The sequence below is a fragment of the Cavia porcellus genome, unplaced genomic scaffold, assembly GCF_034190915.1.
Source record: "Cavia porcellus strain 051 isolate PalLab524CR breed Dunkin Hartley unplaced genomic scaffold, mCavPor4.1 scaffold_3, whole genome shotgun sequence".
NCBI classification, from domain to species: Eukaryota; Metazoa; Chordata; class Mammalia; order Rodentia; family Caviidae; genus Cavia; species Cavia porcellus.
The window spans coordinates 64,786,616-64,814,322 of NW_026947486.1; the positions used below are offsets into that span (position 1 = coordinate 64,786,616).

Sequence of the window (27,707 nt, forward strand, 5' to 3'; positions counted from 1 at the left end):
AGAATCTAGTTGACCTAAGACATTTTAACTAGTGTAAAAAAATACCTTTTCAGTTTTACAGTTTTTAAGATTGTTTTCATTTCAACTTCTAGAGAAATTCTTTTTGGCACTAGGAGAAGAGAAAAAGTGAATCAGTGCAAAATTCTTGATATAAGAGGATTATGTTCAAAAGCATAAAGATTGTAAAATAAGTCGGTACTACATTTTGAATCTAAATATTTTACTGGCATACTTTCTTTAATTCTTTGTTCAAATAAATCTCTTTTAATTAGGGGAAAAAGCCTGCATTATTGACTGCATCAATATAGAATGTCAAAAATAATTAATTTAGTAATATTGGTATGTGCTATATAATATAACCTGATTATGTTTTGGAGAACAAGGTTTCCATTTGGAAGCAAAAACAGAGTTAAACAAAATAATAAAATTAATAAAATGATGAACTAAAGGAAATAATAAGAGCCAAGGCAAGCTATGTTCTTTGGTTGGGCTTGGCTTTCCTCAATATTGAAAGAGGATATGTGAATGAAACCTTCCAGACAGGATTCTCCCATGATAAATTAGAGAACTCTTGTGCAAGTGACTTAAAGCATATAATCAGTGTCAGCATAATTTTAATGATTTATAACCTAACAAAAGTGTGGTTAAGATAATAAATGTCTGAAACATTGAGAAGAATATCATCTGAGAAGTCTGCACATACAAAATATTATATACACTAGAATGTGTTCCTCAACAGCATGGATGGAAGCTTGGATTATATATATTAAGGAGATGAAAAATTAAGTTGCATCATGTACGTTTAACAGTTACCCACACTGCATGTATTTATTATGTACTACATACATCTACAAACAAATATATATTATTAGTATTATCAGAATGTACAATATATATTTATAGTATAGTTGAAAACGGTCCTTGGCTAACTCTTTTCTTCCATAGTATAAATGTACATTATAAATACTAATGCATATTTATTAGTAGATGTTAGTGGTTCATAGTGAATACATTCATTGAAGGTAGTTGGTGTCACCATTGTCTGTCTCCTATAAAAATCTAATGATTTATGACTGATTTGTTACAACTATTTCAAGTAGAAAAAGAAAAAATTAAATACTCATTCTGCACAAATCAAACCTAATCATAAGATATTTTGAAAAACAAAAGTAGTAGGGAAGTCGTCACCCATCTCAAAAATACAGAGGTAAGTTTTGAGTCTCTGAAGTACTTTCCTTCTTACCGATTTCTTTTGGTTGAAATTATCCACAAATTTGTTTCAAAGAACAGCAGTGGGTGACAGAATATTTTCAAACAAGTATATGGAATATTTGATGTGTAAACAAATTATATGGAGAAAAAGTTGATGTTGAAATGAGTGTATTTTGACTTTAACATTTTTGAAATGTAAACTACTAGGACATTTATTCAATTTTTATTTTTCATTGATACATATTTACAGTATAGTGGGAAATTAATCTAGGTACATAACACATCTTAGTTCTTGTTTATCCACTTCGACTCCCTTCCTTCCCCCTTCCTCCATCTCTTACTCCCCTTCTTATTTGCAAAAACATCTTTCTAATTCTTATTGTCTTTCATTTTGCTCTTTATGTTTTGTGTTTCTTATATAAGAGAAACTGTGTGACATTTAAGTTCATGTGTGTGATTTATTTCACTTAACATGGTGGATACGATTGGTGGCACAGGTTGAAACCAGGATAAAGAGGCTTGTACTTATTGTGCCCTTCATGCTCCTCAACATGGTGTTTTGTTTCCAGTGGGAAGTAAATTTGTGGTATAGAGGCCCTATATAGTGCTAGGAAAAGCCAAGATGTTTTGTTTGGTTGTTTTTAAATACCCCTAGTATATTTTATCTTAAAATTAATATTTTAATCACGAAAAGGTTAGAAAGTAGAGAGAGATGTTATATTCCATTTGTCATCAAGGATAGGTCTGGGAAAACAAAAACCAATATGCTAATTGGCAAAGAATAAAAGTTAAAACACGGGATAATATCTTACATAATTTTCATGGAACTTCAGCACAGACTTTTGCATCATATTGATTATATTTCCTAAAAAGAAAGGAAGAGTCTATGAAGATCTTAGGGATTCTTTTAAAGATGCCAAAATTGCAAAAGGTAAAGAAGAAGATGTACTATCAAATACAGTTCCTATTAAGGAATAGTCTTTCGTTGCAACACTTCATTTAAATTCCAAACTTCAAATTTCTAGGTTAGACATATACACTAAATTATTTAAAGTCTCTGTTAACAGTAACTTACCCATTCCTTTATATTATCACACTATTTTCAGTAAATTCTTTGTTGCATGGTCAAAATTTTTCTTGTTTTAAAGTTTCTTTTCTGCCTCCTATATTTATGGCAGTATCTGACCTATATATTAAAAGACAATCTTCTAAATTACATCTGAACCTTTCCTTATTTTTAGTATAACAACTCTAATATCTCTATACTTTCTGAGAAAGATTCAATTTTATCACTTCAGTCATTCCTGTTATTTTATGTAAAAAAGTATTCTTCACTTCCAAAGGTAATAATGTCCAAGTTGGCTCACGTAGAGTCTATTTAGTAGAGTGTTCAATTGTTGTACTTTTTCAGATGCAAGAAGGAGTTTGACAGTCTTAGCATTTTATCTATGAGAATTTCATTTCTTACCATGATATTTTTCACTTCACCATATTATGTGATGATACATAAAACATTATGTAAACAAAGTTTATCCCAAACTCTTTCTTAAGGCCTTTGGTCTTGATATCAATTTGATCATTAACTGATGAGAATGACTTGAGTCACCCTTTATAAGACGATAATCTTTCAAACTTGTCCTTATCCAATGTAATTCAGTGGAAAAATAACAATATAAAGTTGACATTTATAGGAAGATGTAAAACTTACATCTAAAGGGCTTTTTAAAGCTATTGATACAATTTTATTTAGAATGTTTCCTGTAGAGATTTCCTGAGATTTATTCATCTGAAGTACAGTGATTACACATATGCACACCTGAAGGAGTGATTCTTAATAGGCACTACTTAATATGAAAAGTCAAAATGAGACATAAACAAAATGCAGGTATTTTGCCTGTGATATTGCTGTAGTACATCTGCTTAGCTAATGAACTAAGGGAATATATTGAGATACCTATGGGTTGCTATCCAGTTAAACTTGTCAATTTTGCAATTGCCTTACTCTATTAGAAAAACCTCTATTTTGGGGGCTGGAAGTTTCTGAAACATTTAAAATTTAAAAAATAACATATTAGTGAGAAATCTCTGACACCAGCAAAATATATAGGAAATACAGAATGAAATCAGATATTTACAGAAAATCATTTAACTGATAGCAAAATTAAAATTGTTCAAAACTGAATGTATATATATACATGTTAAATGAAACAAACACCTACATATTTCTCAATATTAAATAATTTTATTATTTTCATATGGGGTTAAACACATTAGAAAACAAATTTTTTTTTTCTTTTTCACAGTGTACAGGACCAACATCAAGTATGTAGAACAATTTGATTTTTGACACAGGGACTAAAAACATATACTAAAGGAAAGTTAGCTACTTTAAAAATAGTTCTGAAACAACTGGATACACATATGCAGAAAATTGAAACTAGATCCATATCTCTCATCATTTAGTAAAATAAAATCAAAATGGATGAAGACCTAGGTATTGCAAGAGAAACACTTAACCTGCTGGAAGATAGAGTAGCTAAAGTTCTTTAAGTCATAAACACAGTAGGCAAGAATTTTCTGAAAAGAATATCAATTACACAAAAATAACTCCAAGAAAAAATAAATGAAATCATATTAAATTAAAGAGCTTCTTCTCAACAAAGAATCAATCAACCAAGTGATGAGACAACTTGCAGTGTTTTACCTGCTACACCTCAGAGAACTAATATGTACAGTATATAAGAGCTAAAAAATGAGCACTAATTAAAAGATCCAATCAAATAATGGGCGATTGAAATGATTAGAAACTTTGCAGAAGAAACACATATTGGCACATTAATACGTGAAAAACTCTCTGGCCATTAAAAAAATGCAAACTAAAGTAACACTGACATATCTTCTCACTCTAGGGATATGGAAAACATCGGGAAATCAAATGATAAGGCTGTGATAAAAGATACTCTCCACTACTGTAGGTGGGACTGTAGACTAGCATAATCATTATGAAAATCAGTATAGATAGTTCTCAAAAAACTAAAAACAGGAGTTCCATTCAACCCAACTATTCCCCCACTAGATATCTTCCCAAAATAGTTAAAGGTGTTATCTTACAGGGATACACACATACCAATATTTTTAGCAGCACAGTTCATTTGACATTCAGTCAAAACTTGGAAGCAGCCTATATGTCCATCAACAGAAGAATAGACAAATAAAATGTTATATTTATATATACTGGAGTACTACTCTGCTATAAAGAAGGATCCATTTAAACCATTTTTATAAACATGAATGCACCTTGAAAACATAAGTGAAATAAGTCAAATACTCAAGCTTGAATAACGTATGGTTCTCTTGTATGAGAAATACAAACTATAAATAAAGCAAAACAAATGATAAATGAAAGCAGAGCGAGATTTACTGCAAATGGGAAAAGGATTCGGAGATGAAGACTGGGGAAAGGAGGAAAGTATCTATGTCTATATAATATCCACAGTGAAAGTACTCATTATATATTGCAAACATGTTCTAATAAATAAAAACAAATCCAACACTGAATGTCTCGCTCATTAAATACTTTTTGCATTATTGAACAGCTATTGAAACGTATTGCAGATATTCGATCTCAGCAAGATGATTATAAAACAATCATATTATCTCCCTAAGTTGATACCTGGCTGGTAGAATGGGGATAAGCAGAGAAGTAGTAAAGAGTAAAAGTGCGTTCCGTGGAGGTGAGGTTGAATTTTGCCAGGCGTGTGATCTTTCTGAAGGAGGGCCTGCAGCCGCACTCTGTCTGGTACTGCCCATAAAGGGTATAGTCCTTTTATAATTTCTCATAATTCACAATGGAGTAAAAGTGTGGTGTATAAAAAAAGGAGCAAATTCTAAATTACCACACTGACACTGAGTTATGAATACAAGACCAGTAAAGACTGCAACACGAGTAGAGACCTGGGGAGCCAGAACACTTTGCTTATGTGAGGTCCTAGGTGTGGACTTGGAGAGAAAGTGGGATTTATTTTGTTTTTTATCTTTTCTTTCTTTCTTTTTTTGTAATTTTCTTGTTGAAGTGTAAACCCTGCAGTCTGTTTCAGCAGCTGTTGAGGGGTGTAATAAGCATTTAAATCCACACAGATGGTGAAGGCTGCTGAGCTGTTGCTTCTGTAAACATTGTAACTTGGTCCTGAAAAGATTTGGATTTTGTGTATCAATAAAATTGGAATAAAAAAGAAAATAAATGGTTTGTTTTTGCCTCCTTTCTTTGAAAATCTCTATTTCTGTATCTGTAGAAGACTTATTAAGGAAAATGATAATAGTGTTGCAAGTTTATAGATCTTACTAAGACTCATTTAGATTCTATCAACAAAGCCATTTCTCAGTCAAATCAAGGGAAAACCAGTTTGGTCAGTTATTTTATTTGTGAAGCTTCATCTAAGGAACACTGCTTACCTTTAAAGTGCTACAGGTACCTCTCAAGCAATATAGATCAAATGCATTAAAAATAAAGCAGAAAGGAAACAATAAAAATCAGACTTTTAGTGATAAGATTTAATACATGCTATGAAATCTTATATTTTTGGCTCAGATTTACTTTTATAATCAATAAATTTTATTTCATAAATGAAAATCTATAGTATTTTATTGTACTAGTAGGACTTCTCTCATATAAACCTAAAATATTTACTCAAAGTAAGTAAAGCTAAATTGATAAAATTATGAAGATATATAGTACATCAACAGTCACATTGAAATACTTTGCAATGTGTCTCATAATTTTAGAACAATTTGGCAAAAAATAATAGTATAATTAGCAAATGATCTCTTAGAAATGCGTAGTATTCTACAATCAAAAATTAGAGAATAAATATTTGTTTCCAGCACAGGCAGACATTTTGAAAAACTGATTTTTTAAAAAATTTTAAATAGAAAAAACTCAGAAAATCAAGAAGCAAGCAAACAACAACAACAACAACAAAAAAAAAAAACAACAAAAGCAAAACAATGATGACAACAACAGCAAAAAACAATGGCAATGTGGGATTTCAAAACTAGAGGATAGGAATTTAAAAGCTTTTGTTGTATTTCATATTATTTTCCTCAAAGTAATTGCTCAGGATATCAGATACAGGCATGCAAGACTGATCAAACAATATAATTTCCCTTTGAGCAGGTTAATTTTCTTTTACTGCATCCGTTGTAACTTTTGGATCTTATTTACTCTTTCAGTTTTTTACACATGAAAGTCTAATTTATTTCACTTATCAGTATGGTTTCTAGTTGCATCCATTTGCCTATAAAAATCTCAAGTTTATCACTCTTTATGGCTGAATAGCATTCCATTTTATAAAGATACCACATCTCCTTATCTATTCCTATTTTTATGGGTATTTGAGTTGCTTCCAAGATTTAACTATTACAAGTTGTGCTGCTATAAACGTGGGTGCACATATATCACTGTGGTATGTTTTCAGTTATTCTGGGAAAACACTCAGGGGAGGAGCTGGGTAAAATGGACTCTCTAATGTTAGTTTTTGAGGAATCTCCATACTGATTTCCACAGTGGTTGTACCAGGCTACACTCCCACCAACAGTGGAGAAGTGTTCCTTTTTCCACACAGCTCTGCGAGCATTACTTACTGGTTAATTTCTTGATGATAGCAATACTTTCTGGAGTGAGATGATATAACAGTATTGTTTTAGTTTGCATTTCTCAAATAACCAAAGATATTGGACATTTTTTTCACATTTTTATTTGCAATTTGTATTTCTTCATTTGAGAATTGTGTATTCAATTCAGATGTCCATTTTTGGATTGGGTCTTTAAATTTGGGGAACCTGATTTTTTTTTCAGTTCTTTATACATTCTCCATAAAAGTCCTTTGTCTGAGGGACAGTTGGCAAAAATCTTTTCCTCCTCGGTGAGTTTTCTTTTCACTCTGCTGATGAGTTTTTTTGATGTGAAAAAACTGTTTAATAAGATGAGAATCCATTTGTTGCTTCTTTGAAGTACTTCCCACACAGTTTGGCCTTTGTTCTTGAACTCTCAGCCTACTCCTATGTCCTTGAGATTTCTGTCTACATTGTCTTCCAGTAGACTTAGTGTTTCTGCATTAATATTTAGATCTTTGATCCATTTTGACTTTAGTGCATTGTGATAAGCATGGATCTAGTTTTAGTCTTCAACATGTAGAAAGCCAGTTTTTCCAGCACCATTTATTAAAGGGACTGTTTTCTTCCAGTGAACATGATTGATTGCTTTGTGGATGATAAAGTGGCTTACTGTTTTTGTATTTACAGAAACAAAGATACAGAAAACATTATTATTATATGCTTGGCTGTAAAGAAAATCTTAAATGCCAAAGAATCTGTATCTTAAAGAGCAAACTCTCATCAGAATTCAATATAATTCACAAAGTAACACAAAGTCTAACAAAATTCCTTATGTCATTAGGTATTTAACACATAATATCGAAGCAATTTATAAGCAGTTGGTATTATAATATAAACTCATGTGTATTCTATCAGATATTTATCTAATTCAATAATACTTTCAATAAGGAGGAAAAGTTTTTAATTTCTCATGCATAATAAATAACACTAATCTCAGTATAATTCATAAATATGTGTTGATTCCTTAATATGTATGATTAAGCAAATTAATATAATAGACAACATTTTACACTTAATTTATTTAGGATTACAGTTTTTTTTTCTATTTCCATGTCAGAATTTTATTTTCAGTCACATGTCTTAGCACAGTGCTTGGCAACAGGCATTCAGTCAGCTTTTGTTGGACTGGTTGCAGTAGAAAACAGTGAAAGAATATTCCTTGGTATAGTCTTGATGAGTTAATTGATAATCATTCTGACCAAACAAAGTAGACTTTCTCAGGTGTTTTATTACAAAATTTGGATTAATATTCTGAAATTACTTCAGTTTAAGTATGTAAATTCCCCTACCTTTCTGGTAGAACGTTTGTCAGATTCATTTGTAAGTCCAACAAAGTGAATCTTGTATGACTTTGACACAATGTAAATTAATTTGTGACTCCTAGCTGGTCCCTCCACATCATCATTACTTTTTCACTTGATTCTAGACACTCTAGGCTCTGACTGAGCAGTATTCAGTGAGCACAGGTCAGCACAGCTGTGACATTACCCAATGTACACATGAGCTACTTAGGCAATTGGTTAGCATCTACAAATTTTCGTAATGCAAGGTACATTCTACCTGTGAAAGTACACAATTGGAAAGTTCAGAATTTGGGAACTTACTGCATTGAATTAATTCAGATTGGCCTTCCTGACAATACTGGTAAATAAATGAAGCATAATATAGTTGTTAATATTTTCAGCAGAAGAACCTCAGAGTCAAATCTTATTATATAAGACTTTTCTTAGGTTCAGGTATAGGTGAAGTGTCTTCTCTGGAATGTATACTCTGTTCCCTAAGTCAGATGATGATATATGATTCTTGAAAAGTAATTAGCCAGAGTAAGTTTATTAAGCCTAAATGTAGATCACCAATTGTCCCTACCTGCAAATTAAGAATTAGGCCTCTTTCTCTTATTTTACAAGCCCTACTTGAGAACAAATCTTTTCAAACATACTTCTATCACTTAAATCCCAGCACTGTCAGAGAAATATAGTTAAATGGTTAAGGCAATAATTAAAAAGTACCTTTGTATACATGGGAATCTTTACAGATGAAAATATTTCTTCCATTATGAATAAAAATTAAAACATGAAATTCAGTCATCTTTATATACCAGTATTTTATGTTCTTCAAATATAAGCAGTATGCTCTGTGGAATTTAATCATGGATCCATACTCTAGCTTATGATTATAACTGTATATTGTAGGTGGAATTGGAATCAGTGTGATACTATGTAGACTCTGAACTAACAAAATGTCAGTGATACTCATGAATTCAAATATATACTATTTGAAAATAGTTAAATATAAGAAAAAATGCTATATTGGAGAACACTGACTTGGATTTGTGAAATGTTTTCAATAAGATAATCTTAACCTTAATTGGCATACTTTTAAGAACTCTTCACACATATCTATGTTATGAAAATTATTACATTATCTCTTGTACTATGGAGGTTTGTATATATTTGTTAATGTATTAAAAGTTCATTAAAAGTAGAAACTGGTTAATTTTATAATATCTTGCTTGCTTTTTACTCTGTCGGCAATGTTTAATAAATACTTCCTAAATCTAGAGGTAATAGGAAGGTGTAAAAGGGCATCAGAAGAGGAAGGGAGTTTGTTCTTAGTCTTGGCTCTGCTATCAACTCCATTTCCTTAGGCAGTGGGAGTCAACAAATCTAGAAGAGGATATAGCAGAAATTGGCAAAACTCTTTGAAAGAAAAAAGAAAAAAATTGAAATTACAAACAAGGCAAAGTTGGTTTTTACACGCTTCCATGATCTTTTAGATTTACTTCCATTCTTTCTTCGACATCATTATTATTACATGCTCACCTTGCTCCTTTCATGTACTGTTCTCACATGCATGCATATGCATGCATAGTTTATTGCAGTAATCAGATATTTTGCATAGCTATGTGTTTTCATTTAATGATTGGAGATTGCTTTAATTGCTCATATTTACTTCCTAGATTTGACTTGCCTACCTTAATGACTTTTCTGGTTTTGGTAGTTTTAACTAAGATCTTATGCTTGGATTCTATTTTATTATGCACCAGCATCATTTTTTGCCAAGTTTTAGCTTTAGATTTGGCATTCTCTGACTGGCTGTGTCGCATCATCTTCGCCACCCCCATCCCTGTCTACCACACAACTGTGAAGGATATATCAAAGGGTTTAACTTTGATCTTTTCAGTTGATTTCTCACTCTTGATTTTGTTTCTGTAGGCTTGAGGTATACAGCCTGTCATGGACAAATCCAGCATTATAGTAATCAAAATGTACTGAAATTCCTACAGAGTTAGTAACTCCTTAGAGTTAAAAAGACTCTCAAAAACAACAGATTGCTCTAGTAAGAATGTACATATAGTATTTTGGTGAGAAGACAGGCCACTAGACAAGACATTTGTAATATAGCCATAAGGGATAATCAGTGGCTTATCTTTGCAAAGTGCAGAGCAAGAGGCTGAGGGATAGGGCAACAAGTTTGACTTTATGGAGGGGACATCTGAGCATAGAGCGTTATCCATAAAGGTTGATTTCTGGCAACAGACCACTTGGAGAAGTGTTTTTCTTATCAATTTAGGGGGTAAATGAGAATTTTCAAACTTTTTGAGCTAGCAAAGCTTAGGAGTTATGACAGATTCTCAAACTGTCATTGATAGAATGTGTTACTTCATTTACATCTATGCTTGAAGAGATAGAAAAGACTTTAAGGGCTGTTGGACGCATGTTTGATATATGACATCCTTTTCTCTTCATCTCCTTTCTCAATCTTTTTTTCTATTTCTTGACTCTTCTATCACTTTCTCTACTGTTTTTTTTTTTTTTTTTCCTTTTCCATTGCCTCTCATCCTTGACATTACCCTTAATTTTAGCATCCATTGACGTCAAGCTTAGGTACTTAGGTATGGACTGTGGAGACAATTTAGTTTATAAAGGTTTTTCTTTACCATAGCACCTTTTCCACTTCAGCTCACTTCAGTTCAGAAACTTCTTTTGATTTGATAGATATAAAATAAAGTTTCCTCCCTTGATTGAATCCCTCTGCTAAATTGCCACCTACCTGTCTCCGTGCTTTTCTTTCAACTGTGTAGTTGTGCTATTTGACAGAATTGGAAACACTGAAACTTACATCTGTCTGAGCAGATGGAATGCATTTTGCATGAGTATTAACTGCTTCACGCAATACTGTGTTAAAACATTGTGACAACGTAATGAAGCATTATTGGTTTAGTATTGAAACCTGTTTGTTTATAGATGATTTTGTTCTTTGCCCTTGGCCATACCCTCACACAGTACTCCGTGGTTAAGCCCAAACCAATCTCAATGGAAAATATTATAAAATCTGTGACAATGTAAGGAAATGTGAATTGAGTGGAAAACTATTTGGATGCCAAAGTGGCTTGTTGCTGAGTTACCTTTTATTTTTGTATTTTAGTTTCTTTAGATGAAACAATAATGTCATTGTAGGAAAACTGCATACATGGAGCACATCGTCATCTCTCATTCAATTGTGATTTCACTGTATTATATTTTCATAAGTAAAGCTGCTTGAAAGTGTTCAGAGTGTTTGAGACCTATATTCTCATGAATTTGCTAGTTTCCTTAGCATGAAAAAATGCATTGTGTGACTTTAAATTTAAATTAGTGACCAGTATTCAAGGTTTTATGATGTCACACATTTGTTACAGTCACCCTCTTGGCTTTATGTTGTTATCCCCTGTAGACGTGGGTTATCATACAGCAATACAGTGACATCTTCCTTTATCTTTATTCTTTAATGACCTCCCAGAAGCTATTTATTTATTTACAGCAAATATTGTATGTATCCTGAAGTCAAGAACACTGAACTTTACTGTCCATTTTGTACGGCTCACCATTTGAGTGCTGTAGCACAATAGCTGCTCCGTTCAGGAATGATGTCACTGTGTATTTTGACTTATTCTTCTCTGCCTGAGTACTAACAATGGTAATTAAACTCAGTTGAAGTGGCTGTGTAATCACACATTATTTTCTTCTAATTCTATGGATCTCTCTGCTATAATGCTTTTGAGATCATGAAGGCTCTCTTCTGACTCTCTTCACATTCTAAGAAGCCTGGCCATGACAGTCCCAGATTGCTGGAAAAGGAAAAACAGTTTTCTGTTAGATTATTCTGGTAGTCCTACAGCTAGCTTTTTAGCTACAAAATTTGGTTCAGTATGAACTATTGGACTACAACTAGCCAACATAAAATATGAGACTTTACTAAGAAAAAAATCAGGTGAAATACTTGTAGTTTTCACCATTTCATGCCCCATAGTTGCTATATCCCCAAGGCGTATACTGGGCAGATACATGCTGAAGAAACTTTCAGAGTAGTAGTTCAGAAAAGCATGGATAAGAACTGTATAATGTCACCTGACAAACTAAATGTGACAATTTGGCAAGAGCTTTGGCAATGCTATTACTTTTATGATCTTATTCCCTATAACATTCACTACTTAATATCCTCCCCCCTTGAGGCTTTTTCACTGAAGGTGATTGTGAAAAATTTTGAGTAGAAGCACAAAGATTATTACAGTGTCAAAAAGAAAATTCCCGTTTAGATAAATAATGGGCTTTGAGTTCCTGGAGCACTTTGCTGCATTGTAGTATTTCATAGCCTTTTTCAGGAAACTCAAATGTATCATGGGACACATTAAGATTTGGGTTTTCTTTAATCCTCTCATATTGTTTGGCATAAAAACGATCCTTGTTTCCCCATTGTCACACATGTAAATTCACACCACTGTTTGCATCCCTAACCTTTGGATGATTAATCAACACTCATTTGCTGAGTGCCTATGGGGTGACAGGCCCTGTGCTAGAACCTATGATTATACAAAGAGGATATTTCCCTTAAGGAGCTGCCAATATAACAGATCAAATAGATAGGTAAATGGATTGATTAGGTAAAATAAACCTATGAGACTTAAAAAATATGAATTATCAACTTATGTAATTTTCACGTGTTAAACAACTGAATGTAGATTTACCCTCCTGATATATGTGAAGATAAGAAACAACTTCATTGTGGCCTGTAAGTAACAGCTATGTTATGAGCAATATTTATATTATCTAGTAATTATCTCTTTGTTGCTATTCTTGAAGGAAAAGAAACTCCTTTTTCTTCTTGACCTTTAACTTACCATATTTATCTTGAAAACCATAGTAGCTTGATTATAGAAGCTTTCAATTCTAAAATTCCTCAGTCAAAATATTATTTATACAACTTCAGGGTTTATTGGTCAAAACTAGAAATATCTGCTTCTGTTTATTCTGAATTTTCCTGAAAAGAGAAATTCACAGGCAAGAAGAATTTTCCATTTTTGAGACACTGCTGCATCAAAATTTGTGATGATGGGGTCTTCATACAAATATTGAATCAGAAATTGTCTTTACTGTCCTTTAGTAACAAAATGATTATCCTTCAATCCAGTGTTAATTATCTGTTACATTATTGTCTATATCCTAGAATTATACTAGAATTTGTGGGAATTAAAGTGTGTGAATCATAATAATCTGATTATTTTTCAAATAAGATCTGTCAAGCATTTGCACATCTATGAGTTTCTTAAACTGTCTTAAATGAGTTTGAGGTTTATGTCGGCAAAATTCCCTTGAGGTGCTCTCTCATCAGGCTCCTTTTCCTCTCTTCCCATTGTTAGAATTAATTCTTCCCAATAGATAAAATATGTGGTAGAGGGTGATTGGTATATTCCTTTATGTGTCCTCAAATCTACCTCTACACCATTCCTAGAACTTGTGTCTCAGCCACAGCTCCAAACCCTAATTGCTTCAGACACATCTTGACCATGTCAGTGATAATGAATGCTGAAAGGGAAACAAAATGGAAAGACCTCCAGATCTGCTATTCTGCCAACCATTTTGTCTCATTTCTGTGCAGCACTACATTTCAGAACTCCAAATACTGTTTATAACTACACTAGTGATGACCTTAAAGGATCACTTGGTTTGCATGCTAGGTGCCCAAATAATTGGCTATGTGGGCAAAACTGTGTGAATGAAAAGTTTACAGAATGGATGACTATAGTAAGTGGCCGTGTGGTCTTTTGCCACCACAAAACCAATTGAGAGAAAAGAGGGAATTCCCCAAGGATTATGTGGTTTTGTTGTGCTAATACAGGGCAAAACAAATAACTGAAAGGACTGTGTAGAAACTGCTGAAGAGTTGACAGTCTTTCTACCACTTTTTCTTTAACTGCATGATATAAAAAATAGCAAAATCAAAATTACAAGGCCATCAAGTACTGTCTTGTATGCTTGAGGGGCAGGACATTATGATTAATTGCCACAGAATAATGGATTCTCTCAACACAGCTGTCACAACTGCTATTTTAAATCATTTCTTATGGCTTAAAATGTATAATCCCCAGGAAATTGATCATTACTGCACTCCAGTGCTGGTTTTCAGTGCCTTAACAATCCCAAGCTTTGCATTAGACTAATAATTAACAAAGGTTAGTCATAAAGTACTAAGTTTCTAATGCCTTGTTTCTCATTGGTAATTTTTATTTTCTTTTAAACAAGATTTTACTTTAAAAAGTGTACACTGAAATTTCATGCATGAAAAATCAGTTACATACCATATGTTCTCCTTGTTCTTTTTTCCACTCTATATGTCTTTTCCCTTCTTTTTCTGCTCTGTCTTCAGTGGCTGAGCCTTCCTGTTCAGCGCTATATCTTAGCCTTCTTTTATGTTGTCCACCAACTGTGCATACTTTTTATTTTTAAATACCTTCAAAAGCTATGCCATCTTCATGTTTCAGTTGATACTGTATCTCTTCTGTGAAATCTTCCTAGCTACTCTACTCATTGTTCACTAGTATATATTAAAATGATCTCATGTACCAGCTGCTGTACTAGGCACTACAAATACAAAAATGAAAGAAGTGTGATCTCAGCCTTGAAGAACTTTTATGTTTTACCTGATTTTATTGATGGAGTAAATAAATCATTGATATAGTAATACACTGGACATCTATCTAGTTTGTCTTGCACCAATGTATTTTTGAATCACAATGTTCTGTATTTAATAAATTTTCCCAGTATATGTTCCTAAAATTATTATTGCCATTGTTATTATTTGAGGACACTGGGCACCACTTAGGGCCATGATTTGTTTTTATGCTTCACCATTTTTATTCTTCTCATGCCTTTCTTCCATCTAAATCTGCTCCTAGATTTGCTGACAGAAATTGTAGTGAATACTTGGAAGAGACGTTTATTTCTTTCTAAATAATCCCAAAGGCAGAGGTTATAAATATAGAACAAACGTGGAAAACTGGAGATGCTGTATGTCAAAAGGAAGCATAGGTTTAGGAAGACTGGGGACTGGTTGACCAGTTAGAAGTCAGAAAATCTAAGGTTCAGGTGAACAGGCCACTGACAATCCATAATTTATGTTTGATTCTACATCCTCAGTGCATGAATTGACCTTGCTTTTTTTCCTTTTGATATATTCTCTCAAATTGAAAAGATTCTGAAAGATGATAATTTGACTTTCCAAAAGTAAATTTGAAGTGTTTGATAACAACTGGATACTCATGCAAGCCCTTTTGTAAACTAGAAAATTGTTTTATGACCATTCCTTTTTTCTGGTTTTGCATTTTGTGATTTTTCTGCATTGGTTTTATGTATACACACACAAACACTTACACACGTGCACACACACACACACACACACACACACACTTATGTAATTAAAGATGCTGATCACATAGAGTATTATTATACACTTTAACAAAGTTTAATATAGGCCAAAGATCTTAAATTCATAGATATGTAACAGTTTCTGTTCAGGGTATTTTCAAAATGTTAATGCTCATCTTGGAGCCATTAAAGAGCAACAACGCAGTAATAAATTCTGTTTCTTCTGGCTGAAGCAGACTAAATAATGCAGACTATCTGATTATCTAAATTAATTAATTAATGCCAATCTTTGCCAAATTGTAATCACTGTAATTGAGAGGTTTTTGTTCTCTCCTGGGTAGTTTAGATGATACTGTGAAAAGAATATTTATTAATCCTATTTATTATATTTTTAGTGAAACTCCAGAAAGTAGCTAATTGTAAGATTATAATTTTATAATCTTATTATAAACTATATAAGCTTATTATAATTTTATAATTTTATAATAATAAGACTATATAAGATTATAATCACAGTTTTTATGACTTTATGTCCTTTTCATGATAGCATATATTCACTTTCTGAATTCTTTATACAGACAAAATAATTTGTTAATAGCTAACGTCTGCATTTTATTCTGTTGTATAATAATTTTAGGTATATTCAGTTTAAAAACAATAAAATCATTTAATCAACTTGTGACTTAGAATAGTTTATACTTCCATCTCTCTACCGCCATCTGCCTTTATAAAAATTTATTCTTTGCACTATGGGTTGAACACAGAGTCTTCATACTGAGCTAAATCCACACATTTTTTTAAACAGGAAAAGTTCCAGAAGAATGATATAAAAAGTTTTGTGTTTAACCAGAGAGGAAACTTTGATAAAATTGCTACCTGCAAAAATGGAGCAATGGAAAACTTGATTGTTAAAAAGCTTAGAATTAAGAAACCAAGTTTTACTTTGGAACAAGACAACAGAAACGATGCCCTGAGTGCATCACTAGAACAAGCAAGACTCCATCCATTGAAATCACAAAATTGCATTGCTGGTAGACTGGGCACCATGCTCCAAAGTGACTATGGCTTAGGAAATTTGTTCTTTGTGATTGGGTTCATAATGGCAGCATTCCAGGCCCTTGACCCAGACAGACAAGCAAAAAGGAAAGCTGGCTTTTCCTCCGGCTGGTGGCAGATCTTAGTGCTATCCACATGGTGCTGGCTTTAGGTGAATGCAGAATGCAAGAGTTGTAGGGTCAGGAAGACTTCCACTCAGTTCTCAGAAGGCCTGGGATGCCAGTGTGGACAGTGTGCCTTTGAAAGGGCAATGGGTGAATCTGTGTGTGTGAAGCTGCAATTGCAGTGGAGATCCCAAAAGTTTGGAAGATCCAGGAATATAGTTATATAACAAAAGCTCCCATGAGTGAACAGTTGGTCAAAGAGAGAAGTCATGAGGGATATATCCACTAAGAGTGCCATAGGTGCAGGGCTACCCAAGCCTTTTATAGTTCACATCATAACATACATTTTCCCAAGTTCTGGACATGAAACACAGGATTTAATGTTTGCCCTGCTGGATTTTGGTCTTGCTCTGGTCACCTTCCTTTCTGTCTTCCTATTTGCGCATTTTGGAATGGGAACTTTTACCTTGTGCCATTGTATATTGGAAGTGTTTAACTTTCTTTTAAACTTTACAGGGGCTCACACCTAAGAGTTTGCCCAAATGTCAGAGAATTTGCATTTGTACTTTTCAGCAGTGCTGAAACTATGAGGACTTTGGTAACTCTTACACATGGTCTAAGTGCCTTTTGCATAAAAGGATGTGCATGGATCTTTTGGGGATCAGGGTTAGAACATTATGTTTTATATCTAAATGTTCCTCCAAAGCCTTATTGACTCATAGGAGAGGAATATGTGTGTGTGATACTAGCCCTTGGGTGTGTGATCCTGTGTTGGATCACTGGGTTAACATAGTTTGTGTGGATGATGAACTTGCTGAAGGGAAAAGACATACTCTGGATGTAGGTGGCACCAAACAGTAGATTTATAGCCTACAGGTAATAAAAAGAGAAGGAAGGTGTGAAGGGTATGCTATTTCCTGCCTGCCATGCTGTGAACTATTTCTTCTCTGTCATGCTGCTCTATCATGCCACACTCACTGCCTTTTAGGCATCTGACTATGAACTGAAGTCTTTACAAACTGTGGGCCAACATAAACCTTTTCTCCTTTAACTTACGAGTATTGAATATTTTGTCTCGACAATTAGCAAGTAACTATGACCTATGGTATGTAGAAATTATCTGGAGTAGGTGCCCACTTTGGTCTCTCAAATAAAAACATATGAACTTAATTTATTAACAGCTAAATTTGAATATGTTGAATGAGTCTAACTTTGTGACAGTAAGTTCCTGTGATCAAGATGGGAGACTTTCCATTCCAAATGACAATAGATTTGTCCCAGACTATAATAGACTCAGGGATGTCTACTTACTGTTGTTATTACATAACATCTTCTGTTTCTCAAATATCAAAGAGACTATGAACTTATATTAAAGATTAGTCCAACAGGATTTTTTCTTATGATACAAAAGAGAGGGAGAGAAGGCTGAGGATTTAGGTCAGTGGCATAAGTGCCTGCTTTGAAAGCACGAAGTCATGAGTCCAATCCACGGTACCAAAGAGAGAGAGAGAGAGAGAGAGAGAGAGAGAGAGAGAGAGGAAGAGAGAGAGAGAGAGAGAGAGAGTTGCAGTTTGAAAATTATTTAAGATGTAATGCTTTCATTTTGAATTGCATACATGAACTTGGAGGACAATATGCTAAGTGAAATAAGCCAGGCAAAGAAACACAAACATCAAATCTTCTCACTCATATGAAGAATTTAAAAAAAAAAAACTGACAAATGTTTAGTAGTAGAGATGGAACAGATGTAGACTGTAAGGGATGGCCGGGGAAGCTATTCAAATAACACATAATTTCAATTAGAAAAAAGAATCAATCCAAGAGATCTACTCTAAAATGTAACTATGATTTTAATAACAATAAATTATATACTTAAAATTGCTAAGAGTAATTTTTAAAATTTTTATTAGGTTGTAACAGTTATAGACATTTTTAGAGTACAGTGGGATAATTTGTTAAATATGTACAATGCGTGATGATAACATCAGGGCAATTATTGCTTTCATCTCCTTCAACGTTTAATAATTTTTTTCTGTTGGGAGTTTTCAAACTCAAGACAGTAGATTTTATGTGTTCTTATTACTGGCCCCCAGAATAAACAGGTAAGGTAGTATGTATGTTAATTAGATTGGTTTTTCCACTACATAGTGTGTACATATAATGAGTCATTTTGTTAGTATATCAGAAGTATATACAGTTTTTATTTACCAATTTGAAAAAAATTATAATGGTCAGTATTTGCAATTAAATTGAAGGAAGCATTGTTAATCTAATACAGTTAGTGTCTGCTTTGTATTATTAATATTGTTGGTAGGAATAATACAAAAAACCCACATTTGTAATTTAAGGTTTCTTCTGTTACTTTTTAGGGCATATGACAATTTTTCTTATTTAACATTCAATCTAGTATCCTAAATCAAAATCTCTTGACACTGTTTTTATGTATGCTTGTAACAAATGGTGTTTAAAATTGTCACAATACACACTGTGACTGAAATCACTAGATGGCCTTAAAATTGGATTTACAAGACCTATTTCAGCATCGTTTTTAGAGAAACAATTTGTTTATGACATAACCTTTAGCTAGTCATCAAGTATCTTCCATGTAGTCAGTAAACCACAAGATGGCACCACTAAACAATTAGTTTATCTCAAAAATGACTCAGGTTCTCAGGATAGCTATTCAACAATAGTATTATCCCTCTTGAAAACCAGTGTTAAACCTGCAATAGAAAAGAGACTAGTACAGAAACGGAATAAGATGCAGGTTGGATAGAAGGAAAAGTCACAGTAATATCATTTATCCCTGATATGATGTGGAAAAAAGGGACATTTCATCTTTGTGGTATTCTTCCAAACAGCGACCTCAATCTAAACACAAGAAAACATCAGCCAAAACCTAAATGGCCGGACATTATGTAAAATACTTCACCAATACTCTTGAAAAGTAACAGTCATGAGATATATGCAAGTAAGGAACTGTCACAGATTGAAGAAGCTAAGGAAAGATGACAGCTAGATAGAATGTAAAATCGCAGTTTGGGCATAGAAAAAAATGACATTAGTGGATGAACTGGGGAGATCATGATGAAAATTTAACTATAATTAATGGTTAATGTGTTTTAAACTATCATTTAGCTAATATGTTGTATTTCTTAGTTTTGGCAATTGTACTTTTACCATGAAATATACTGTATTAATAACAGAAAAGCTGGGTGAAGAAAAAACAGAAACACTGGGCCATACTTTTTTTTTTTTTTTTTTTTCAGAGTAGGGGGAAAGTACCTAGAAGAGAACTCAGGGTCTCACATTGTCAGGCAGGAGCTGTGCCACCGAGCTAAATCCCTAGCCCCTCTCTGTACTCTTTTTGAAACTATTGTTTAAGTTTAAAATTATTTCAAATAAAAGATTTAACACTCATGATACAAATGAAATTCTCTGAAATGCCTCATGAGCACCAATAGTTTAGCATCTATTATCTATATATACCATCCTTTTATAGTATCTTATATAATGATTTTTATTAACTCATTATAGTTGCAAGACTTAGGGTTTCATTTTCTGCAGTCATAGTAAGTATGTTTTAAAAACTCACATTAGAATACATTGTCAGTATAATTTTATGTAATTCTCGAATGAGAATCAGATATAATCAGAGTAGGAATAAAGCAACTTTTTCAATTTTATGGCCATAGATAGCACCATTTAGTGGCATTCAGTTATTGCACTAATGTGCATTGCAATTATGACTCATGAATTTCTGACATTAAAATTTTCTTATTTTGCTATTAGTTAAACCAGACACAGTGTGGCTAATATCCTTGATAATCCAAATGCTTTGTTTTGCCCACAATATTAGTTTGACCCATAAGTTATCTTTTAAAATCTAGGAGGAAATGATGTAACCCTTTAAGAGGTGAGATCAATTACCAATATGCTATATTTGTGTGTACAGTTATGGGAAGCATTTCCCTAATGAATGATTTCATGAATGATTTGCATGAATAATTAGAAAAGCAACACTTTCTAAATTGGGGTAAGGACTAAGTGAAAAATACTATTATACATTTGCTCCTGATGATATAAATAAATTTAAAGTTTCTGGCATATTTAATAATTTATATAAACACAGCTGACGTTCAAGTTATGTCACAGTCTTACGAAATAATATAATTGTGTCCAAACAAGCGGATCAAATTAAGACAAGTGATACCAGTCATTGGTGTTCTACTCCACTATCAACTCACCTTAATTTGATTTGGCAAAGAACACAGTCCTACCTAAGGTCACAATCTACAGTTCCAGATGAATTTAAATTTTGAGAAGACACTGATCAATACAGCCAAAAAGCAAAATCCTTTTTTCTAGAGAACTATCAGATAAGACATTTTGTTTATGTTAAAGTATGAGTAATGCTGGGCTGATTTTTTGGTAGTATTGCCACAGCTCGAAATATGTTTTAGAGCTGGGTATTTAGCTCATCAGCTCAAAGGCTTGCCTGCTAAGCATGAAATCCCAAGTTTGATCTCCAGTATAAAAAAATGTTTTAAAAGTAGGTACAAAATAGCAGCTATAATTTAATTCTTACATGTTCATCTTTTAAAGTTGTAAACTGTATCTTGCACTTACATTTAGAAAAGAAAACTAAATTCTTAGAATTTATTATGTTTCCAATAAGAAAGAATCTTCCAGAGCTTTTTATTTTCATAAAATATTTGGTTCCCATCATTCAGAACATATCAAGAACTTTAGAGACTGTTAAAGTAACTATGAATCAGCACAGCTTATTGTAAAGAAATGTATGTGTGTGAAAAAAGGTGCGGTAAAAAAATGTGTTTGCATATTACCATAGGATCAGTTGAAATGTATATAATAGAACATCTCCTTTTGAGCCATCCTAAACTGAAATTCTCATTTTGTATGTGGAGGTCAAACAAATCTAGCCTAAAACAATAACTTTAAATGGTCAGTTATGTCCAATACTTAACATAAACATAAACAAAACTACTTCATAGACTTGCTTGCTTTTTTGAGGGAAATATTTGGAGTTTCTTTAAAATGTTGGTAAAGTTTATTTAATTTTCTTTCTTTTTTTCTGCTTGCTTCTTGATAGCTCAATTGCATAACTAACATATGCTTATCACTATCTGGTGTTTCAGGGACTCCATGAAAAAACTGGTGCATTTACGGCTGTTAAAGTGATGAATGCTCGTAAGGTAATGCCGTATCTTATCTGTGTTCTTTGCTTCAAGGACTATGTTCTTGCAATAAGCAGTTCAATAAATATTGCATCTGTTGAAAAAGTATTATCTTACGTAATTATTATGTTATCTGGATTATTTAATTTTCTAATATTATTAATAAACACAGGTGTAGTGTACTTATTTTCTTATATACCCACATTAAAATACTCATATCAAAAATTCCATATATTTTTGTATTCTACAAATACGAGAAAACATATCTGTATTTTGTTCTATTTCCAGTTGATTATCTGCTGTCAAAAGTAACAAAAAAGGCATTTCCTCTATACTGTGTTAAACTGTCCGTGTTTCATCCTATTCTCTTCTCTCTCCAATGGTTCTTTCTGAGAATGGAGGCTATTAGATTCTCAGTGACAGGCAGAAGTAAAGAACTTGCTAGAGATGCACATTTTTCATGTATTTTTCTGACAGATGTGCAAGAGAAAAAGTTTAATTGACATTGTTCTCACTAGTATTCATGAAGTTGTGTCACAATTTTTAACACATTGTCATAGAATTTGCTAAGTTTTGATTTCATTTTAGAATATAAATCTGACTTTCTTGAAATAATATTAGCATGAACATAACAAAAAACAAAAAGATTCTCACTCCTTTATGTCTTAAAGACAAATTATATTTCAAAAATTAGAAACTCATGAACTATAGTACATGCTTTAAATGATTATTTTCCATTTTGTTCAGGAAGTGAATTACTGAAACTATTTAAATAGTTGTGTACTTTTTGTTTTTCCAATAAGTGTCAAATGTTGTAAACCAATGTGAGTTCCAAGGGATTTTGAGATTTTGTGGTTTCATTTTGCTCTCTAACCCATGCCTTCCAAATAATTGATCCTGTATTTTTTTTGAAATTATAGAAAATGCTTATTGCCTTGTTTCAGCTTTAGAGAACTAGACCTATATTTTATCCGTATTTCAGATATTCTAAATTTTGAAATATTTCAATATCATGGATAGCTAGTAAATGGTTAGTATTCATGACCTGGCTATGTAGGGAAAAAATGGCACTTCAATATGATATAGAAATATTGCCATTAATATGGCATTTAAATCTATCACAATATATTGAGTGCCTTGTTTATAACATAATAAGAAACTGATTTTAGATCAAAATTACTTATAATATCAAAGGAAAAGTAGCATTACCTTACTCTTTCATTTAGTGCATGACTGCAATCCCAGCACTTTGGGAGGTTTAGGTAAGAGGGTCTCAAGTTTTATCAAGCACAAAACAACCTAAGCACAAATCATTCCAAAGCATACCAGGGATCTAATGATATTTTCCTCTTGGTTTTTCAGACTCCTTTACCTGAAATAGGAAGACGGGTGAGAGTGAATAAATACCAGAAGTCTGTTGGCTGGAGATACAGTGTGAGTGCTAGAAGTCTTTATTAGCAGCCACATAGCCTTTGCTTTATTTTTAAGCTTTAAACTCATTCCTTTGCACTGTGTTGTTGTCTCTGTAAGGCCATCCCTAAAATATCCAGGTATAGAAATGTTCATATTTCCTAACGTATGCTTATAAATTAAGACATCATGTTTGAATATTAATACCTGTCAAACAACAGACAGATGTTGAACTCGGGAAAGACTGAGTACATCTATGAAGGATACAGGGCTAGTATTGAGTGACAACAAAAGAGGAGTTCAAGGGACCAAGAGCATATTTTGCCCAAAATTGTCCTTGGTTAGGTCTTTGTCACACCCTGTACATCTTTTTTTTTTTTTTTTTTTTTTTTTTTGTCTTTTTCTTTTTTTATCGGTACCAGGGATCGAACTCACGACTGCCTGCTTGCAAGGCAGGCGCTTATGCCACTGAGCTAAATCCCCAGCCCCACACCCTGTACATCTAAGCCTGTACTGAATGGCTTTTCTCCCATTGTGATTCTAACTAATGCTATTATATATGAGCTAAGTGAAAGCCACTTTTTTTTTTTTTAATCGTAAGAGCAGTGGCAGACAGAAAACCAACAGGCTACCCAACCTTAAAGTCTCGACATGTAACTATAGTGGAGCACATGAAGGAGTGAAGATCCTTTTTACTTTTAGTTTTTTGAGTTCTAATTTTAATGGTTCACTGGCTCTAGAGTAAGATCAGGCAAAGAGAATTCTCCTGTTCCAATAGATCTCAGTAAACATTCAAATTATTATATAGACCTAACTGGAGAATTACTGTTCTTATTGACGTATTTTCCTGATTATCTCCTGCAGTCAAATTTGTGGGGTTGAAATATCTTCAATAATTTGTATTTCAACAAGTGTGAGTATTAGACACATTAAAATAATCATTTCTGTTAATATGATCACATTTAGAATCTAGTTAAAGTAGAAAAGAATTGCTAAACAGCTTCATAATTTGTCTATTAGATACCAGGCTCCTTACTGTTTCTAATGCATCTTGAGAGACAAAGCATAACCCAAGGAAACAACTATTACAGGATTTTATAGATCAAGAAAGTACAAAATATGAGGTAAAAATGGAATTATTTGATCAATTCTAATTTTATCAAACACTTACATTAATGAAACTCTAAAATTCTTTCCCAAAACTTTTCTGTCATTCCATAATTCAAATGATTTGATTCTAGAATGGGGAAAATTTGAAAGAAAGGTCTGGCAGGCTTGAGCTGCCTATTTTTGACAAAAAACAGTTTTCAAGTGAGCTTAGGATCAATTAGTCCTGAGCCAAGAAATTCTGTCCCATTGTATGACTGGGATATGTGTGAGTTTTAAATTACCCACACTGCCTGATGAATTTAATGTACTTAAGTGTTTTCCACAAGCTCAACTTCTTGCTAATTGAGAGTGGCATACACACTAGTGCCTTCCAAATATATCTGATCTTCATTTATTTTCAGGTAATTTGTGTTTATATGAGAAAACTACTTTTAGAAGATTTCTCTAGTTGAGAGTTTGAATTCTGTGGTTATGTATTCTCATAAGAAAAATCTGTGCTAGCTATTTAGAATCTCTACATCATCTAAAATTCCTTAAAATAAAATTCTGTAATTTTCCCATATATCTTAGATACCAGGGTTTTATAGAATTTATAATAATGTAGAAGTTCAAAAATTTGAGTTCAACTCCCAGTTTACTGCTAAACAGTCAAAAAGCATTTGAAAAAGTGGTCTTTTTAACTCTCTAGGATTCAGATTCCTAAGAACTAAAGTGACACTACAAATACAATGTCATGCTTTCCTAGAATCCAGCCTTTATCTTCCTGTTCTTGCTTGGCAGTGCGAGGTTTGTAACCTAGAAAAAAGAATGCTGGCATCAAACAACCAAATAGGTTAAATGACTCAGTCTTTTCTCTTATTCTTTTACTATTTATTCAAATTCTAGCTTTGCAATCACATCTTTCTCATTTATTGCATTATTATGAGTTTGTATTCTTCTAAGTATATAATTAACTATCTTAAGCTGAGAGTACATAAAAATGCTTGTTCCTGTGATTTATATCAACATAGTTCCAGATGATATTATCATCTCAAAGAAAGGCTGTATCATAGGGATAGACTGAAGGTTAAGTATCTTGTAAGACAGAGATAGAAGCTATGGTATTTACTCTTACTTTTTCCTTTCTAGAAAAAATATTAAAAGAATTTTAAAGGAACTTACAATTGAGCTTCTTTGAGAGGCTGGAATGAGACTGGAACCTGGGTTGCCTTGCAATAAATTTATTCATTCATGCTTTTATTACACAATAATTAGAAAGAATCATTTATTTGGAGTTTTCATTTGAACAGATCAGGCTTTTTCACTTTCCCTCATAAGACAAAATGGTATATAAATTTATTTTCCAGCACAGTATTTGAATGCTTCTGGATAAATCTACTGTAAAATCCAGAGAAAATTCCAAAGAACATCTTGCAACTGCTAGGTTTCTGTTTGTACTTTCAAATTAAAAAAAGCATAGTATAAATACTTGGCACTTAGGAAAAATATATACTTTGTCAGCAAAACAACAAATCAACTTGGAGATACCAAAGAGCCTAGTGCGTTGCCTTATATTTATGTCATGAGTATTTTTAAAATCAAGCTACTACACAGCCAAACATAAAAGGAAATTGCCTTTGCCACTGAATCTTAAAGGATAAGCTAAGAAATAAGATGATAACTGTGTAGACAAATTGAAGTATTGAGCAGTTATGTTCAGCTAAGAGAGTTATTTCCATAAAGACTATTAAGTCAGTGTAGTTGGTGAAAATGATGGCAAGAGCTAAAATAATTAATACCTTTTCTTCTCAAATGGCCTTTTCTCAGTTCTTTGCACAAAAAAATTATCCCTTTTAATTTGACTTCAGAACAGGATTTTTTGTATATTTACTTCAAGTCTACTGTTCTCATTCTATAGATGGCATTTCACTTCAGACTTTAAAGGATAATACTATTCCTTAAAAGTTTATATGAATTGAACTTCTATAGATATACTGAGAGAGATGGTTTATTTGCGATTAAATATAATTTAGAACTAATAGGGATTCAAAGGAATCCAGTGGTGAGTCAAAATTTCAGGTGCAGACTCTCTTTTTGGGTCATTTATTTCACCTTCTACTTCATTATGCACTATTTTTTATTCATCATAGGTTATACTGATATAGGGGAATGAAACTTCCAAACTGCTATATGTCTGGTATGATTTTGTGTTTTCTAAAATCAAAGAATGAATTTTAGGAACAATGAATGTTAAGAGCAGAATATATTTATTGATAAAGAAAAGTTCCATCTGAGATAAAGACAGAAGGGGTCCCGAGTGGGTTGGCAAAGACTCTGTCTTTTCTAGGGACTTCTATAAAGTAAAACCACAAAGTGAGGTAGGTTGAACGCGGGGAAAACATAGGAACCCTCAAAGTAGGCATAAGGTGGGACAAAACTATGGCCAACCAATGAGATTAATTGCTCAAATAAAATTGATTAAATCAGGGACAAATAGGGAAGCAAGTCATGGACATGTGTACAGAGCAGTGACTCCTCCTGTAGGGGGTTAGCATGGTAAATCCTGTCTTCCCCAAGGTGATAGAAAACTGTTTGAAATATCAACCTTTAGGATGTGGATGTATTTGCTTGATCTTTTGTGTTGAGGTCTGGCCTGTAGTGGGAGGTGTCTGTCTCCTCCAAGGACGCAAGGTATCTGATGCTCTGCATTGACTCCTTCAAGGGCCCAGCCCTGTCTGACTGCCTATAATATATCTGTCTAACTCAATTGCCTATCACAATGCCATTCTTGCATGTAAATCTTATATTATCATATGGTAGTTTCTTTAAATTAGAGCAATAACATGTAAATGCACAAATCAATAATACATTCACTATGAATTCCTAGCAATTTAGGTATCTTTTAGCAAGTTACTGTATTGTTTCCTTAGTATGTAACTAAATGCATACACAAAAGTGTGGTTATTTTCAAGTTATTAAGAGTAAAGTTTTTTTAAATATTCCTTAAGAAGTAAGTCATAAAAGGGATATCAAAACTATTTGACAGTCATTTTACAAGGAGACATAGCAGAAGCTTAAGGAGAAAGAATAACTTCTGATTGCATTCCATAATAATCAGTACGCTGCAAATGAAGGGGGATAATATCTGTAGATTAAGATTAAAATTAAACAGAGAGCTACAGTTCTGATAGCATTGTTATTCAGACAAGGGGGAAGTAACGGGTATTTTTTTGATAATAGATTGTGTGTATAGCATCTCTCTTCCTAGAATTTCTGAGACA

The 27,707-nt window shown here is 32.9% G+C and overlaps 1 protein-coding gene across 1 annotated transcript in view; it reads left to right on the top strand.

Moving 5' to 3' along the window:
* Window positions 1-27,707, top strand: part of Nrk (Nik related kinase) — a 118,957-nt gene that overhangs the window by 34,091 nt on the left and 57,159 nt on the right. Inside the window, exons 4-5 of the mRNA XM_063246236.1 lie at window positions 21,889-21,945; window positions 23,290-23,361. Of these exons, the coding sequence (XP_063102306.1) occupies window positions 21,889-21,945; window positions 23,290-23,361 (129 nt within the window). The remainder of the gene's footprint in view (window positions 1-21,888; window positions 21,946-23,289; window positions 23,362-27,707) is intronic.